The sequence below is a fragment of the Galendromus occidentalis genome, unplaced genomic scaffold, assembly GCF_000255335.2.
Source record: "Galendromus occidentalis unplaced genomic scaffold, Mocc_1.1 scf7180000077512, whole genome shotgun sequence".
Lineage (NCBI taxonomy): Eukaryota > Metazoa > Arthropoda > Arachnida > Mesostigmata > Phytoseiidae > Galendromus > Galendromus occidentalis.
In genome coordinates, this window is record NW_003805500.1 from 265,809 (window position 1) to 284,974 (window position 19,166).

Consider the following 19,166-nt stretch of genomic DNA (forward strand, 5'->3'; position numbering starts at 1 on the left):
GGAAGAGTTTGTTCCTTCCGGAAGTAATCAGGATTGATGCCCTGAGTCTATCTGGACCTTGGCCGATTGAGCTCCGCTGCTCGAACTTCATTCCTCGAACTTGACTCCGCTAGCATTTCCCTCAGAAACTTGATTTACATGATGTGGTATTTTCGTCAGGGTTCCCCAGGAGGAGCCTCGATCCTACTTTCAGGCGAAGCAAGGCGGTTCCACATCTTCCTCAACACCACGAAGTAATTCGAAGCGCGAGCAACGATACCAGTTCCTAATGAATTCAGCCAGGAGCTCCACGTCGAGACGACACCACTCTGATAGGTAATTCCATTATTTTCACCGAACGCTCTGTACCAGTCGCCGCTCTGCACCAGATGCCTGACGGGAGGAGACTTTGGTTGCTCCGCCTCTTCGGCGTAAGCGCCCGAAGAGCCGCCGCCGGTCTTCGGTTGGTCTTCAGTTGAACTTCGTCGGTTCTGGTGAGCGGAGCGTCTGCGAGCCGCCTGCGGAGCTTCTGTGAAAGCGCTGGATGGTGGACAGTGCGTCGAAGTTGACGAATCACAACAAGTGAACTGTGGTGCTCGTGCTGCTACTCGAGGATTGATTGGGTGGTCTCTCAAGTGCGTTGTCATTGACTTCGGTTGTTCATCAAGTTCTGTTGTAGGCCGTCTATCAATGATGGTCCATAGCCCAATTTCGTCCTCATCTCAGGAAACTCCAACCACGAAGACCATCGTCAACCGACGACCGTGGGAGGATTCCCCGCAAAAAGGTATAAAATCAGATGATCCGAGACGTCATTGATAAAATCATGGAGATCTTGAAGCAGAGTGTATAGCATTCGCTTAAGATTCTGCCGGGAAAGGGAATCCGCGCGGAGAGCTCCGAGGATCACTCGGTTCTCACAATTGAATTTATGCCGAGCTGGACAGATCTCAATTCGAACCCGAGGAAAATAAATGACCATACCGAGAAAACTCGGATGGAATGCTCTTTTCGTGTGCTCGAATTCTAACCGGTCACGCTCCGTTGTTCCCAGACACGCGCAGTGGGTCTCCTCTCGACTACCGGTCGCCGGTTCTGAAGTCAGCCGTGCCGTTGACGGAAATGGACACTCCGCTTCCGCACCCTCTGGCTTCTTTCATGTCTACTCTGACGAGCGGACTTCCCCCGAAAGTCGGTCCGAACACGGCAGCTTTCCTAGCCCAACACGCTCGTACATCGCCGAGTGGCGAAATTATCCTCGACGATTTCCCCAAGCGAAAGCAGCGCCGCTACAGGACCACGTTCACTTCGTACCAACTCGAAGAGCTCGAAAAAGCATTCGGAAAAACGCACTATCCTGACGTTTTCACCAGGTGAGTGGAAGCGTCCATTCGCTAGGCATCGACGCATGATATCAGCTCGCGAGATTCGGGCGCCGCGCCCCATCTCACGTCAGTACGGGTACTTGCGAGTGTCTCCGGCCACAGATCCCGGTTGATTCGAATTGAGCGATGATTAGTCTTTCGAGCTCCAAGAATCCCGCGGGAGGAGTTGGCTCAGTCCCGCCACACGGGTGTATCGACCTATAAATACGACATTTTCGGACCCAGGCCGCGAACGTCGAAGCATTTTTCCAAATATATTCTGTCGGACAATGCGTCAGGAGATGGGCACGGGTCTCTGGCGAAACTCCTCGCTGGACACTGATGAATTCGTTAGTGGCGGACGTGTATCCCGACTTGCCAGGAGTTTTGCAGCTTGCCCGACCACAGCGATGAACCCTGCAGCAACGTGGCCGGGGCAGCTGCTACGGCGGCGGTAGTGGTCGTTGATGTTCGTATTCATGATTGCCATGAATAAGACTCCAAATAGCGGGCCGGTAGCTTGCGCGGCCGGAGCCCTCTCAAGTAGGTAGTGATCAACAAGGTCGACGAGTCGTTTCTCGCTGGGTTGCTCGCCCCACCGCCGATGTTTATCTGCCCGACCCTTGCTACGGGACCGTTACTTCGCGGACCTAGACCCACAATCAACTCAGTGCTCGTGAGAGCAAATAGAATGTAATTGCCTCCACCGGAGTTGACATTCGATGATCCTAGCCGCGTGCGCACCCAGCTGTCAGTCTGCATTCTGATTTGTTTCCATCCGGACGTTTATCCGGCGTTTGCGAGGAACAAGGGTGCCTCGAACCCGCTGGGGGAAACGCGGATTTCGCTTTCGTATGCCACTCCGCATAGGTGGTTTGATCTCTGCATTTTCGCGACATATGGCCCGAAAACGTGGGGAGCATCACAGGAGCGGGACTCAGATCCCTGGATCCAGGAGGCATTCTGAGGGAAATCTCGCGTTCCGTTCTTAATAGGTAAATTTTTTTTCTGCCTAATCGTATTAGTGAGCGATGGAACCACAATCGTCCCAAAAGTGTGCAGAGGGTTCCGTGATTTACTGGATCACCATGAGAGCTCGAAGTCGAGTCAACTACGCGCGAAAGGTTTAATTGCCAAAGTCGTTGAGAACTGAGAACTGGAATAATTATTCTGGAAAGAAACTGAAATCACTATGACAATTACACCAGATAATAAAGTAGGGAGTTTGATGACGTGCTCGTCATTACAGCGAAGCGCTGCTCTCACTCGCGCCCATTAATGCGCAATAAGCTTAATGCATAGAGTGCTGACGAGACGTTTCCCGAGCGCTGACTGAAGTCATGGTTTTCCAGAGCTAGCGACTGAATTCTCCAGAGAATGCCTCCCTTCATCTGGTGCTCTCGGTTTCGTTTCGAAATTCTGTGCAGAAATATGTTTCATCTCAACGTGCATAAACCCGGTTGATCGTTGATCTTCGAGAGTCAATCACTCTCGTTCGATCCGTACCGCGAAATTCCTCAATGATTTTTTGGAAAACGAATAATTATTGCGTTCAGTCTACGGACGGAAAGGCTTTTTCGGCTCGGAGATTCCCTGACGATTTTTGTGAGTGAGGAGAAATGCTTCCCGAGAAAAACCACGCTCAAAGGACGATTTCTTCTCTCGCCTCGTCTGGCCACCGATACCACCGGATTTTAATCATCCTCGCGGCATTTCCTCTTCAGATCTCTTGTTGCGCTGCTGTCGAATCCGGTATCGGCGCCGAAGTTGCTTGTAGCGGTTGTTGTTTGTACAGTTTCAGCAGCAAAAATGTTCGAGCATGCGATTGTCCGGCATAAACGAATAGAACGATGCCGTACGAAAGGACAGATGAATAGCCAAGTAGAAGATGGATAGACGAGTGGACGGAGCAGGAGGACGACGACGTCAACTACGATGATGACGACCGTTCTGATCATAGCGATGCCGCTGAACCGGCGCTGCTCTACGTGTTTCAATACAGGGTAATTTTGTTGTCAGAGGATTCTATTACAAGGGTGTCAGTCAGATTCCTTAATACGAAGCGCGATTTTAAACCATTGATGCGCCTCTCCGTCAGAACTTGCCGCCTGCATTGAGTTGTTTCTTTCAAGCGCTGTTTCTCTGAATCAAGACAATTTTTTAGTTCCTTCAGTTAGCGATTCTTTCGAAATCCACACTGCTGTGACGGATCCTGGAAGCTCGAGTCTTGAGGCTCCATCCCTCGCCCCTGGCAATTTTCTGGTCGTTAAGGCGAATCATATTCTCGATTTCCGGTGGTTACTACGAAGAGTTTTACGAAACTCGCACGTTCCGCTCATGAAGCAGCACGCCGTTGCGCTGCCGCCTAATCACTTTCCCGAGAGCCACACCCGTGGAATCTCGCGCGGATGCAAATGAGGAACCCGTCAGGACTATCGTGCGATACCCGTGGGTCATCGATCTGATGTATTCAATTAGATCGTTTATCTCTCGATTATAAATTCTGTGTGGGTCCATTATTCTCTGCTCAGCATAGCGAATTCATCCAAGGGCCAGTAGTCCTCTGGAGCACCGGGTTGGATTCGGTGGCGACTTCAGCCAATCATTCTGATCTCATGTTTCTCTGCTGTTCCTATGAGAGGACAGGACATCCTGGTCGCTGGAATCAAATCCTGCGTCCTGCTGTAATCGTCACAGTCAGTGTGCTACGAAGTAGCTCGGAGAGCCGTGTCGTCACCTAATGCAAGCCGACAGACCTCAAGCAACAAGTGACTACGGTAATTGATTTGAAAGTTTTTCCTCTTCCTTTTTGTTAACGCCTCGTCGGCTTCTCCTGGCTGCCGATGCTTGGTGAGGGATTCGCCCGAGGGTCGGACGAGAAAATGAACTTGAGCAACTGCAGCTTCGGTCGCGGCTCATACGATAGGGTCGTCTTGACCGCAGGGAGGGGAAACTGTTTCGATCCATCCCTGAAGATCTTTGTTACGCATTCGAAGTCCCGGATTCGAAACACTAGTCGCTTCGTGAGCTGAGACGCATATAGCAGAGAAATTTTATCGCGGCAATTCATGAATAAGCTCCCGGCCGACGATCTAAGCGAATGAACGGTCGTAACTCCAGAGCCGGACAGCATCGTCTCTCTTAGTCCATTCAGTCGGAATGAGCGAATGAAGACGATTCATCTATGCATTCATCTATCCAGGCTCACTTATTCGGTCGCTCGGTCAGTCGGACAGACAAAGGCGTTTTTACTATTTATTTACGGAGAAAACGTCGACGACAAAGATGACCAGCACGGAGCCAGTTCACGGCGGAAAGAACATTTCGACCCCGTATTGAGTTGAGAAGATACGTTAAGGTTTCGAAAATGACTTTTTTTTGCTCGCGAACGCTTGACCATGCTCAGCGAATACTTCAGCATACGTGCTGGCAGCGGCTACTGGTCCAGAGTTGCTGTCTGAAATCGTTGTTTGCGGCCGAATGGAGTCGTCGTCGGTGACGTAGGAAGCCGCTGCATTGTGTCAAGAGGCAATGCGTCCGCGAGGAAGAAGAACCGCCCTCGTCGAGACGGCCAACGCTTAAATGTCTAAACGGTTTTGTTGGTGGCAACGTTCAGAGGTTTCTTTTCATTTCCGACGGTCGTCGAGCTCCTCGTATTAAACTCATTATTGTGATTGCGCTCTCTGTCTTTCGCCGCTTCTGACCGGCGAGTGGGGCATTCGCACGCCCTTCGAGGCCTTTGTGCTCGCGTGGCGAGGCGTCAACGGAAGCGTTTTTGTAAACAACAACATATCTCCACCGTGGAGAATCACTTCGGCAGTGCGAGAGCATTTGGCGTTTCTTTGACGCTCTATTCAAAGGTCTCTGTCAACATCAGCCCACCGGACAGTCCGCTCTCGTTCGAGATACGCCATATGACAGGAGCAGGACCGTCCAGGCGTAATCCAATTCTACACCACCAATTCAGGCAAATATATGAGGAAATCGTTTATGAAGCACAACTATATGTATTTTCTGAGGATCTCGCTTGCGCCATAAGGTCGCCCGAGGAACTCATTCGAGAACATGAGAAATTGCCATGATGGCAGCAGAAAAAAGGAGGAGAAGAAAATCCGCTGAACAAACCCACTAGGTACCACCAAGCGGAGAGATAAGTGAGCGACGACGGCTAGACGGGGGCACTCCTTCCCAGACGCGGAGGCAGCGCTTGATGTAATTTCAAGTAATTGTACAAAATCATCTGAAAACGGATAATCCACTTAAAGTACGGCAGCCCAAATTACTTAAGCAAATATCACGATCGACAAATTGACGACAGCCAAAAAGCGGAACAAGTTGGCAGTCGATACATCGATCCGTTGGTCGGCCGGTCGGTCGGTGGGTCGATCGTCTCGCCGAGTAGACCCAACCACCCACCGAGTGCACTATTTTTCTCCGGGATGAATACGAAGGGCAAACTAAAGACGCTAATACAGAAATCCACCATTTCCGCATCGGCCTCCTGTAATGGGCAAAGCGAAACGTACGATGCCGGTTCTCGCTGGGGCAACTCTTGAATGAAGCCGGGGGAAGACATCGTCGAAGAGAAAATATCCAGGAGGATCAGGCAATGAGTTGAGCATAACCTTTTCGCCGAGGGAGCATTCTGTCGACGGAAGACGTCTTGGAGTGAAGGCAGTATCGATGTTTCCTTGTCGATATGCTCAAGTTTAGCCGAATATCAGCAGCTGGGCTGGCGGTAAATATCGAGCAGTAATTACGGCTCGAGCATACTGAGTTAGCGGTCGCCATTCTCGTCTGCGTTCGCTCCTCACTCAGTGGAAAAGCTCGATGCAACGCCGTAATGGAACCGGGTATTTCTCCTCTAAGCATCAACTTCTATGAAGGCCATGCGGCTGTAATCTATCGATACGTCCATCCGCATCGTAGCCACGATACGTAGTCGGATGACGGGCGGAACGGGAGATTGAGATCGCTGCGTCGAAACTTTGAGGGTCTGAATAATAGAGATAATGAATAAATTGAAATCTTGTGATAAATCAATACCCGGATTTACCCGAGGGGCATACAGAGACTCTGAATGGAGCGGCAGCATCCATATCAAATCCTAATACTTTGATTTTCCAGGGAAGAACTGGCGATGCGTGTCGACCTCACCGAAGCTCGTGTCCAAGTAAGTTCCCTAATTCCAAAATCACTCTGTTCAATCGATCCTCTCCACTTAATTCGCATGTGACTCGAGGGAGGGGCTTTTCCCACCGTATTCCCATCGAAACAGCAGCGTGAGAGTGGTCTTCCCGTTGTTTCCTACCGGAACTCTCGATCGGCGACTCCTTGCGGCTGAGACACGTCCCTCCATCCAGCGTATCGATTAGATTCGTCGCTCTCAATCACGGCTTAAGACCCTTGCGGGAAGATTTGGCAATCTCGCTCGCTTGCCCTGAAAAAGCGCGGAGAGGTGGACGGGTAAAGACCAAACACAAGCGAAAATCACAAATGCGCGAACTCATACAACGAGTGGCTTCTTAAGAGGAACGTCGGGGAGATAAGCTCTCAAAAAGCCCCCGCCGCTCATCCATCATATCCGAACAGACCGACACCGATGCGATGGTAGGAATAGGCAACGGAAACGGGTAGTGGCAGCCCTTGACGGACACGGTGCCTCCAGAAGCTCACGATCGATATTGCGATACCTTATTATCCCATTGGACTTCCGAACTTCTGAAGTTCGATGGAGCTCGAGCGTTCGGCAGCTCGGGGGAATGACTGTCAGTAAGAGACGTAGTGGCTCCCGGTGGAGGCTTGGCGCCACCGGATGCCGTCTACTCTTTGGATCGCCGTCTCGCAGTCTCATTTGAGTTCTCGTCTGGAATGCTCATATTTTTCTGACAATTTTCCATCTCATTAAGATTGAAGTAGCTGCAGACCAACGAACCGATCGAGAAACTGACGGACCCACCGGATGACGTCATGGATCTGGGAGTGAAGAGCAGTAACCACATTAATGAGCCGACCGCTCATTCGAAGTTTCCCTTCTCGCATTTCTGTCGGAGTCTTCCGTCCGTCTGTCATTTTTTTATTCTTGTTTTTAACAAACAATTATCCTGAACAAAATCGCATTACAGCAGCCAGAAATAGCCGCTATAAGTAACAAAGCTAATTGCTGTCGACGCCTCGCGCCTTTTTTAGACAAGCCGTAGGCATCGAAGGGGGACGCAGAGACGAACAGACGAACGAACGGAGGAGCTAGCTCCTGCCTTCCACCAACGCTCATTCGGCGCCGATGAAGGGCAATCGGAATGATTCCTCCGAATACAGTCAACGCTCGTCGTGGTTTCGGGCAGACCGAGTCCTTTTTTCACTTGTGAACTTTCGAGCATCGTTGGAAAACGAGCTGACGCTCCTGCCATCTGTTCCCCCTGCAAGTAAACTCCCGATCGGATGGTCGAAGTCTGGGGACAGGCTGAATTTAGATCGGAGATCATGTTTCAAATTCGATGGAGGATTTCTCAGAGAAGACTGTAACGAGCTCTCGGACCAGCCCGAGCTCGGTTAAGTTTACGCGGCGCCAGAGCCGATGACCGCGCTTCGTTCGCAGCGGATGCCAGTTGGCAGGTTGGTCAGTTTCGTCTATGAGAGAGGAAAAGAGTGAGAAAAAGAAATTAAGCCATCAACTCGCTCAGGTCTGCTCTGTTTCTGCTGCTCGCCGTAGTTTGACAACAATCCACTTGAAAGAATTGTGATGGAGTGAACGCGAGCTGGGCGGCATATTCGCGCCAGCTCGAGCGGTGTTGGTTGTGTTTTTTCCAACATTTCTTGATTGTCGTCGTTGTTGCGCCGGCAACCGATCTTAAAGTAAGTTCCGTCGCTAGGCCGTCCCAATTTGTTTCACTTTTGTGACACCTGTTTAAAACGACGGGGAGGCTGAGATGATGTCTTGATTGTCGGTCTCGTACTCCATCTCAGAAACACCTCGACATGACGCGTTCAGCCTTTTTTTGCTAAAAGTCGAACGTTAGGACGGATTCCGAGTTATCTGTCAAAATGAGCCCGAATGAGCGCGGATATTCACGCTCAGGACAGCAGACGCCGCCAACGACGATGAGGTACTTGAATCGCAGGTCGCTTAAAAATCATTTCTGAATCTCGGACGGAGGTATGCTGGCCAGACCGATGTTTCGGGTGCTCCAGATGTTCGGTGCAGAACCGAATCCCAGTGCCGTGAAACCGAGGCGTTGAAGCGCAACGGAACAAGAAGGAAGACCGTAAAGTGCACCACCGAGATCCAGGGTTCACATAATTTCTCCGGGCTGATGGCCTCGGCTTTTCCGAGTTACTCCCGCGATTGATTCTGTCGCATTCGGCATGGAGGCGGGCGGCCTTTCGTCGGAGGAGTTGAACAACTTGCTGTGGATCCTCTGCGCCACGATGAGCAGAACTCGAGGAGCCGATGGATGCAATTATGATTTCAACGGCGACCGCACCGTATCCGAAAGCATGAAACGTTCCGTTCGACGACTGTTCTCCGCTTGTCGGACAGCTGCAGCGAACGCTTTGAGAACGACAAGTCAACTCTGTAATTTAAATTCGAGCCCCCGTTCATTTGCCAACCGGGTGAGTGAGAAGTACGAGTCGAAGAAGACCAAAACAGGGAGAAAAGTGCGAAATTCGAGCCGGCAATCGAGTGTCGTCAATAATTTCGTTCTTTCGTCCGTCGGGTGTCTCGGTCTCTCGGCCGACGGGGCGGCCGGCGACAGAAGCGGCCTGGCTTCAATTAAGACTTCATGAGCGATTTCTGTGTTTTTTTTTGGCGAGAATTTGACGCGATTGACAGACTTCACTCGTTATGACACGTGGGATAGCTCGAATTGTGACGGAGTTTTCATTTCTCGACTCATGAACTCTTCAAAAGAGCTTCGTCCATGCTGAGAAAGGTTCATGTTCAAGTTACTATCGCTAAATCCGATTTGGCAACCACACTCAATTCCTCCAGAGACTGGATCATCCGGAGTTGAGCTCTGTGGTTGAGTTGTCTCCATGATCCCTCTGCCATCGAGTCATTTAGCCTTTTCGCACGGTTTCCAACGGTTCCCCCGCCCAAAGACACAGCTCCAGAGTGCCTGAAGACCATTCGCCCGATCTATAATATCCAGTGACAGAACAGAATGCCGTAGATGCAACTGGGTCTCCATTTTCGATGAATCAGTGACAAACTTATCAATGACGGGTGTCAATCATCTTCCCGGAGAACGTGACTATTCAACATGCCTCGATTGGCGTCTACATCGTCCTTTCGTGATCGACAGGGAAGCAACAATCGTCTGGAATGACCATTAGTAGACAGAAAGCAACATACGCAGTGACAAGCAGCGGCGTCAGCCGTAATAGGCGTCGCGCAGAGGGTCGATCCGCTCGACTTTCGGCTTCTCCACGAGAAGAGAAAAAAGGTCGCTTCTAAGAGAGGTGTCGGTCAAAATGCTCGGCTGATGAATAGTGAAATTGATGCTCACACGTCGTTTTGCTGTGGTGATCGCCGCGTACCCTCGGTGAGGATATTTAGAGGCATACCGAGAGCTCAGCCTCCCGCCAGGCAGAAACTGCAGTCGGAGATCAATATGAAGCTACAATTGCATACGACCATGAGGCAGCCGAATAAGTTTTTTGCTGAGTGAAATAGACCGATAGACCGCCAAGCGAAACGACAAAAGCCAGAGAACGCAGTGTAGGGCGCTAACAGACCTAATCTCCTACCTTTTATTACGGTGTAATTCTGAATTCTTGCCGGTTCCACGTCTCGAGTGAGTGTCGTCGAGTCATTAGCCCTTCAATAGGCGGCTGTCGGCTTGGATCCGTTCCCGAGAGCTCCGACGGGTCCTGGGGTACTCACTCAGGCAGTCGGTCGGTTGGTCGGTAGGTCTGTTCGACGGTGTTGAGCATCGCAGCGGTGAAGAGCGTCATCGCTAATAAAAGAGACGAAACTTACAAAACGAGTGGCTTAACGCAACAGCTTCAAGAGTTCTGTGTTCATCCCTAAGTTTGTAATAATAATTGTCTCAAACACGGCGGACCTACTACGGGAAGAAGAAGGGAGAATCGGTCAAATTGCTTCATTGAGAGATGTTATCTCAAGCTAATTTCCTCGCTGAGCTCAATTCCGGTTTTGGTTAAATTTCTTCGTTGCTCCTCAGTCTGTATTCGAAAACACCTGATGAAGCTCGAGGAGCAGGGAACGGTGGGGAAGTCGACGGCTTTACAGACATTGAGGTCTGGAACGCTTCGCATCGTAGAGCGAGTCGAATCAAATCTGTGCAGTTGTATAAACAACTTTTGAGCTGACGCTCTCAGGATATTCCCTCGGACGTGACGGCTCCGGAATACTACACCGTAATGCCAAGGCGCCTGGGATAATTTCGGGCTCTCGAGAACTCGATTGAGCCCGGGGTTGGTTATCACACAGAACTCCATGTTTGTTGGCGTGCATTCAGAGCTCATTGACGGCCGAGTCCGAATTCGGAGACCTACGGAAAGATTCTGAGCGATGATCCAGAACAGCAGTCTGTCGAGCCGAGCGAGGGGTTTTCGCGCAAGGTGGCCGAGTCCCTCAGGTGGTTCGAGTTCGGACTGTCTGATGATAAAATACCGTTTCGAGATGGGTCCCGGGTCGGCTTGACGCACAGGTTGGATTCTCGGCGCGCTTTGCCGCCATCACGGCTCTTGTTGAAGTCGCCGTAGCCGCCGTCGGTACCGTTTTGGTTGATGTCATCGTTGTCAGCGTTTTTTGGACGAACGCTGCTCATGGAGTAGCGTCGTCCTTGCGTCGAACGACAAGACGTTCGCCGAATGAGAGGCGTGCGAGGATGTGCGGACGAATGGAATCGTGGAATTTTGAAGCGAAGTGGTAACCACCGGTCGTCCTCGGGGCAAAAAATCGTTTTGAGTCGTCGCCACGTTTTTAGCGGGTTTGTCTGCCGCTCGCTCGCTCACTCGGCAGGACTAGTTGCTTAGCTGCCTGCCACTCTACATGCTCGTCGGCCTGGCAGCGAGTCGAGGCCTCCCAACAGAGCGAGCCTTCTTCGCTCCGTCGGTCCACTGGATTCTTAAGTCACTTGAATCTTTGATCTCCTTCAATTATTTGAATGGAAGTAGCCCCCGCTGCCTCCCGTGCTCCCTCGCTCGCGCACACAGCCAGACACACTCGTAGCCACACATACTCACTCAGTCGTATAAACTCCCTCAATCGCGTAAAAGTCGTCGGACAGCATGCCGACTACATGTCCATCGAAGCCTACAATCATCTCGCAAACCTCCCGCCGGAACGTCTATCGCACCCGCACCGACGCCTCCGCGGATTCGCTTGAGAATCACCAGGAATGCCTTCGATGGCACCCGAGGCCGACGAGGCCAATCGGGATTGACCCTCCGAGCAGATTCGCTAAAAGTTTCTCCCTTCCTTCTTCCGCAGGTCTGGTTCCAGAACCGACGCGCAAAATGGCGCAAGCAAGAGAAAGCCAACGGCAACCCGAACCCCGGTGCGGGCTTCAATCCCTATTCGTCTCCGCAAAGTTTGCCTCCGTCGACGACGTCCTCTGAGGGATCGACACAATCCGGCCCTGCAGCTGTAGCCGCCGCGGCCGTAGCGGCGGCCCAGCCATCTGTAGCTGCTGCAGCGGCGTTCGCGTCCATTTACGGTCGGAAACAAGCGACCGAAAGGCTCCAGTACGGCACAGCTCCCGGAGGCGCACCGAGCCCGGCCGCGTCGCTAATGCTGCCCGGCATGACATTGCCTCCCGGTTTGCCTGCCATGTTGCCCGGTCTTCCTCAATTCAACCCATTCTTGCCGCCGGCCCTCAGCAGTCCCTACGCGAACCACCTGCAAGCGTGGCTGCAGGCTGCCATGGCAGCTCAGGGTAAGGTCGAGGACAAAAGCCGAAGTCCCTCGCCAGCTGCCTCGACGAAGTCGTGTTCCTCACGCTCGAGGTCGCCCGTAAAGGTCGAACCGAAAGAAGCTCCGAGCTTCGATGACAGCAAAGATGACAATCAATCCAGTATCGACATCCTCCGATCCAAAGCCCGCGAGCACGAGGAAGAGCTACGGAGACTCAGCGATAATTCGGACTAGCCCATTCGATTGTCGTCTAGGGTCTGGGACATTCATTGAGGCAGAAATTTTCGACGGTGATTATGAATTATATCATGGGGACAACTGCGGATTTCCGGAAGTGTCTGCTCGAGAGTGCCTCATCAAGTGTTAGAGATGATCAAATGTCGAGACTGTCCGATTTGTATAGCCAGCGCCTAGTGCGTAATTCATGACTTGGAGAAGATGAGTATTCTCTTGAGTAGGTAGGAAAATTCCTTCGAAGTTGTGGGAAAATGGTGATGATAAATATCAAAGTATTACCGCGTGTGCGGAGCCAATAGACCCCTCCCACAGGGGGAACATACACCGTAGCCGTCTAAGGGAGTAATCTAATTTAAACATCGGAGAAGGACGAGTGTGTAAGATTGTTGCCGGAGATTTGTCAGCAAGTCCTCTAGCGTTATGATTTTACGGTATTCCAAGTTCACATGATCGCCTCAGGGCTCGATTGTATTTTTGTACGAGCGTTCCTCTGCCTGGCTGTAAAAGAAGATACATGATGCAAATGAAGTTTCTACGTAATTTAAACACGTGTTGTTTCTTTCATGAGATTCTCGCTTTCTCGCGGCAATCGGCGACTAACGACCGCGAAGCACGTCGGCTTAGCGCTGGAACCGACGGTCTGAAGAAAGATCTCACGTTCAGAAGAGACAAAGAAATGAAATTGTGCTTCACACTCAAGACGTGTGACGTCGACGTTCTGCCGGACAGGCTCTCCGGTAGCTGTGCGCATTATCGGAAAGATGTTTTCAGCAAGAACGTGCCTCCGACTCTTTCCGCATCGACTCAAATCACCCCATGCGCAGGACGGATAGGAGCATCAACGATCGAGAGCTTGAATGGGAATCTCCGACGTGGGGTTCCGTTTTCGGGTTTCTAATCGAGACAGCTCATCTCCAGTGGAGCTCCGTGGCGATCTCGCCTATCTCTATTGGATGTACCGAGCTGTTAGTAAAGCTTTCCCGTGGTCTTGACTGGTGACGACGCAGGTTCCGGCTGGATTGCATTCCCAGAAAGCTTCACCCTCCTTCAATGCAGGATATTCGAATATGTTCAGCTTATAGCGACGATTTCGATTCATAGGGATAAAGCCGACTCCAGGGTATATGAGCTCCAGAATGATTCGACTAATCCACTCTCGCGTCTCCTCCGGGGAAGAGTTTGACGCGGAGAAGACCATTCGTCGTATGGCTTCTCCGCCCGCCCTTCGATCGGTTGGCTTCGACGTCTTCGTCTACTTGACCGTTCGCTCGACGGTCGGTCGCTTCGTTCATTCGTTCCCTTTTCTTGTTGTAATTACAGTTAGTACCTCAATGAGGAGCCTTGGGTGGTGGTGACGGCGGCGCGCCGAGCAGGCAGACGACCGAATCGGGCCAGCCGAACAAGCGATTAGCGAAGAGACAACGACCGTAGAAACAAAGCTACATAGGTAAAGCCAAGCGAGCGAGTTCAGAATTAGAACGAGACGGTACCGGGGAGACGGTATCGCCTGATTTCCCGATTCTCGCCCGTGTTTTTATCCCGGATCCGACATCGACCTCGAGGGTCCTCGAATTGCTATCGCCTAGGGAGAAGCTGCGAGTCTGGAGCAGAACTTGCAGTTTTCCGTTCATCGGCAACTGCGTGGTAGGTTTTCTGATTTTTCCGCACAGAATTCTCTGGAAGAGGAAGTTTCACAACTTGGAATCGCAGAGGAAATCGCTCCCTCACAATAATTCTGTTCTGATACTGTTTCCGAAAAACCCACAGCGAGGTCCGATTTCTGCCAGTACAAATCGTTCTATCGTTTGTCTTCTGCGGTCCAGCTGACTAATAGCAGAACAAATCGACGGAATCCCGTAATCACGATTCAGCCAATTAAGCCATAAAAGTGAACGGCTCTCCGTTCTCGTTTAGTGCATCGTCATGCAGACGCTGGGGTCGATTCGATAGCCTACGAGTCCCGTGGACGTCACAGAACCCGCTCACGTGAACTTCTTGTCGCGAAGGGAGTTGCTAACGCCTTACGTCCTGACTCTCGATCACATGCGATAATTCAACAATTATTATTAAAAAGAACATTATTTCCATCTCGGACGAGTGTAGTAAGAGCGTTCCCCTCGGTTGGCGCGACGAGATCTTGCGGTGGGCTCTCATGTTTCATCGCGTGATCGTCTAAGCGAGGCTCACCCTGAAAATGAAAGTCACAATAATTGAGTTGAGCTCCGAGAATCAAGATGGACCAAGGGCAGCCCCGAGCTGAAATCGAGTATTTACCCGGCCAGACATCAGGCACTCAAAGGGGGGGGGCAGCAAAATCCAGCTACGAAACCTTTCCCTGAGATGTAGAATCGGGAAAGACGTTGAGCAATAGAGAATGAAGAAGATATGTCGCAAGGATATCTCGTGCCTAGAATGAAGTGTCAGAGCTCGCTGTCCATCTGCCTTATTTTCTTCAGGAGGAAAATTCAAGGTAAAATCCAATCGAAAGCTGGAGCTGTTCGGGAACATCCCAGAACGCTATCTGGGCGCATCGAAACGGGGGTTGACGTACCCAGCTGTATTGACGGTGGAGGAGTATCGCACACCAGGAAAACAGATTGAAACTCCATCGACGCTCTCAGAGAGACCAAAGCTCCGAAAAATCTGATGTTTCCTCCCGTTGAACCTCGCAGGTGGTTCCGTTGTCAATAATTCGCTCGCGAATTGAAGCAGCCTGCGGAGAACCCAATTGATGGCCCGAGCCTGGAAACCCATGGAGATCACTCTGATTCCTCATTCTTTCCAGAACCTCGGCCGTCGCAAAATGGTCGAGCGCCGCTTCCGAGTACCGGCCAGCCGCGCTTCCCCTATTCGTTCCACCAATGGTCACATCCAGCGCCGCACGTTACCTTTGCAGGTTCGTGTGCCGCTCACCGAATGCGAACGTATGTCTGTAAACAGCGCTTCAGACAGACACTCCACGCTATACGGAGCGATTATCGCATCAAATAATAGGGGGCAGTTAGTGGAAATTTGGCCAAAATGGAGCAGAATTTCCGATGATTTAAACGTTGTTTGTCTCCCTAAGAAGGTCCGCAGTCGCTTTGGGTGCCGTACCCGTGCGTCTGTTCTCCTTCCCATCGTCGCCGCCGTCGTAGTCGTCGACTTGTCTGTTGCTGCCTCGCTCTGACGATGCTTCTCGTCGACATTTGTACGTACGGCGCCAATCAGAGGCGAATACAAACAGACGCTCCCGCTCGCTCACACAAGCACGCGTAAAAGAAATACGGCCGCTATTTATTTAATATAAATTACCCCCAAAGTGAAGGATATTTAGATGTAGTTAAGCTGCCAGCGGCCTGCCTATTCAGTCGGCCACGGACCGACCGACGGAGCGATCGACGAAAAGTCTGTCGGTTTGACCGACCGACCAGGCAACCGAGCGAAAGGCTGACCGATGGAAACTGAGTAGAGCAACTCACGCTCTTGCTGCCTCTCGCACCCCGTTTCCATTTTTCTCACAAACGCGCTTACTCACAATGAGCGAACAAATAGGTAACAGCGAAAAGGATATAGAGGAAGGGGCACGATCGTGATCACGGAGGCGGAGCTTGCAAACATTGAACGCATTCGCCGAAAACACCAGAAAATCGACACCATGGTCTCTTCATTGTCGACGTCATCGACACCATAATTATCACCAGAGCGACGACCAGCATATCTTTGTAAGATTGGAGCGAATCCAGTCCTCGGGGTAACGGCTCGCCGGAAGACGTGAACTCCGGAATCTTCCGGACGGAGACCGGCTCCCCATCGCGAGTTCTGATCGAGCAAGGTCTCTCCGACGGGGGATATAGCAAGTGAACGCGGGAGCACACTCGATAGAAGGAAGGAGCAACAAGGAATCGATGGGTGGGTCGAAAACAAATCCCCCGACCGAGACGAGAGCTCATCGTTGGAATTCTTTCCATTACCGAGAAATGACATTCGGAGGGAATCCGGGCTCCGACAGGGGAACGAGATCATGAGGGGCAATCGAAGCCGCAGACAGAGCATCGAGGGGGGGGGGAGGAAGAGTTCATCACAGATACGATGATGAACGAAATGAATGAATAGACTGACGGACAGCGAACGCATGGCGGCCGCGCTCACCGACAAGCGAATGAACACTCAACCGGACAAACGGAACGTCGTTCTCGAGGAGAGTGATGCGCATCTTGCGTGATACGAGGAATTTAGACTTCTGCTCCTCCTCCTTCTGCTCCCGCTCGCCGTCGTTCTCCTGCATCAGCCCGGACCGCGATGGTCGCTTCGAGGGAATTTGTCGTCTCCGTCGTCGCAGGGCAGAAGCATTCGGGGCGGAATTCGTTCAAAATGAAATTGAAATCGCGATCGTAATTAATTGGCCCTAAATGAAAATCTTCCGCTCAATTCATCTGCGTCATTTGGATTCGATTCGTTTCGATAATAACCTCGCCGAAACCGAGGGTACAGCGAGACAGGCCGCAAGCCAGTCGAGCCGCTAGCGTGAGAGTGAGTGGGGAGCAGCCGGGAGTAAATGCATCTAGCCTTTCAAACATATGTGGAGCATTGAGACAGAAGCGAAAAAATGCGCGGAATTATCCATCAAACCACGCCGCTGTCAGTTTTCAAGCGACAAAAAATTCTGAATTCGTTTTGCTTCATCAGACGTCTAAAGTTCTGATGAGCTTAGTCCTCATTCTGTTTCGATTATGGACGGTCGTTCTGAACGGAGCGCTGAATATCTTCCGAATGCGATCGGACGTCAGCGTGCCGCAGTTCAGGACTGCAAGCGCTTCGAACTGCGGAGAATCCGGGTGCAGAGCACTCGAATCGACGATTCCCACCCCGCTCTCAAGCTGCAATGGGTGAAGGTATCCGTGTCCGAACTTTCGTCCCTCGCTTGAGACTTCAGAACGCAGACGATATCAACAGGTGTCTCCCGCGAGATTATTGACGTATATTTACTGGAATCAGAACAATATAATATTGCGATGTATGGTCCCTCGAAAGATCTTAATTTCCGATGGTTGTCGAAGTGCTTGAGAGAACGCCCATTTTCCCGCAGAGTTCCGCGGGTCTCCATAGAGAGGGGCAACGTTTCTTCATTTTCCTATCTTCTCTTCTTCTCTTATCGAGCTTCCTCCCAATGATCTGGGTCAACTGCTGTCACCACTCAAAGGCAAGGAAGGGAGCTGAGCCCACTCGATCGCGTTTCAGGCAGCGTTCGAGACTCTGGGCTCACAAGCCGAGATGACAACCTGTCAACCCGCACGCCTCGGAGGACGCAGCTAGAGCGTTCTCCGTTCTTCTCTCCTGCTCTCCCCAATCGCTCAGAACACGGTCTTCCTCGTCCCTGACCTCTTGAGGTCTGTGATTACTCCGGTTGTGGAGTTCGTGGAATCATACGGAACTATTCATGTCTATTCCATGAGGATTTCACTGACGAGATACGTTTCATCGAGATATAGTCAACAAGCACCCCGACACGAAGTGCGGTGATGTATTGTTGCAGCACCCTGTGACCACTACGGTAATTTCCTCGCCGGCTGGGCTCAGCGATTTGAAATGATTCGACGGGTCAGAGCATGTGGCTAATGCTCCGGGCTCAATCGACTTTTACCTCGTTCGAAATTTGCTCCCATTAAGAATCGCTTCGCAGTCTTCGCCGTTTCAATTGTTTTTGTACAGGGTCCGATAATGAAGCTCTTCACTCCAAGTACGACAATCTGTCACATACGCCTACGACGAATCGTGCGCGAACGTTGATCTGGGTGAGTAGTGGCGAGGCGTCGTGCATCGTTGTTCGTTTCCCTCGCTGAGTCACTTAGCGGCGGTAATTCAGCCTACTTGGCTTCAGGGTGAAATATTAGGATGTAATCTGACAGCCTACTCGTGCAGCTCGTTCAATCGACTGGACTTTACGTCGTCCGCGAGTTTCGGTCGCAGTCCTTATTGGAGTAAGCGAGCGGCAACCTTCACGAACTCGTTGAAGACAAGAGCCGCCCACGAGATACACGAATCAATTTGGATGCATGAACAATTCAAGCGTGCGCGCACTTTGTTCTGGATTTTCCGTTTTGCTTTCCTCTTCTTTTCTCCTCACTCTAAACGCTCGAAAAACGGACAATCGAAACGAGCGGCCGATCCGTCGGTCAGTCAGTCAGTCACCCGCTCGCTCACTCGACAACGAGCCCGGGGTCAAGCCCGACGCCCACAAGGCAGATCATTTCTTTAACAGCGTTTCATCAAATGCCGCTGTTCTGAAATCGCAATCAATAACGGAGCACGAGAAGCGACCGACCGATCAAGCGACCGACCGCATGTCCGCCATCTCATTATACCTCGATCCGACAGAATCGAAAGTCGACTGACTGACGTTGACTCAGTTGTCGTGCCGATCATCAAATCCCCGAACAAAGCCGTCTCAGTCATGCTCCTCTCGTCCCGCATCCAAAATGATGAAGACGAGGGAAACGGCAACGACGGAAACAAAGCAGCTGAAGAAAGAAGAGACAACATGGAAACCGTCAGCGAGTAGCAGCATAATGTGCTTCTTCGTCTCACTCAGCTTCATTGGAAGTCCAGGAACTTTGAGAGGGTTGGGCTCCGAGTTTCGCGCTCCGAAAGCTTCTACGGCTTCTGGAACAGGAATAATATCCACAGAGCTACGGCGCTAATCACGGATTGAGAAGGTGGTT

At 51.4% G+C, this 19,166-nt stretch overlaps 1 protein-coding gene across 1 annotated transcript; it reads left to right on the forward strand.

Moving 5' to 3' along the window:
- Positions 1–669: 669 nt before the first annotated feature.
- On the forward strand, positions 670–12,462 carry LOC100902326 (homeobox protein aristaless-like). Its single transcript, XM_003747118.2, has 4 exons — positions 670–766; positions 1,034–1,352; positions 6,471–6,516; positions 11,806–12,462. The coding sequence occupies exons 1-4, from the start codon at positions 670–672 to the stop codon at positions 12,460–12,462; spliced, it is 1,119 nt and encodes a 372-aa protein (XP_003747166.2).
- The last annotated feature ends 6,704 nt before the right edge of the window (positions 12,463–19,166 follow it).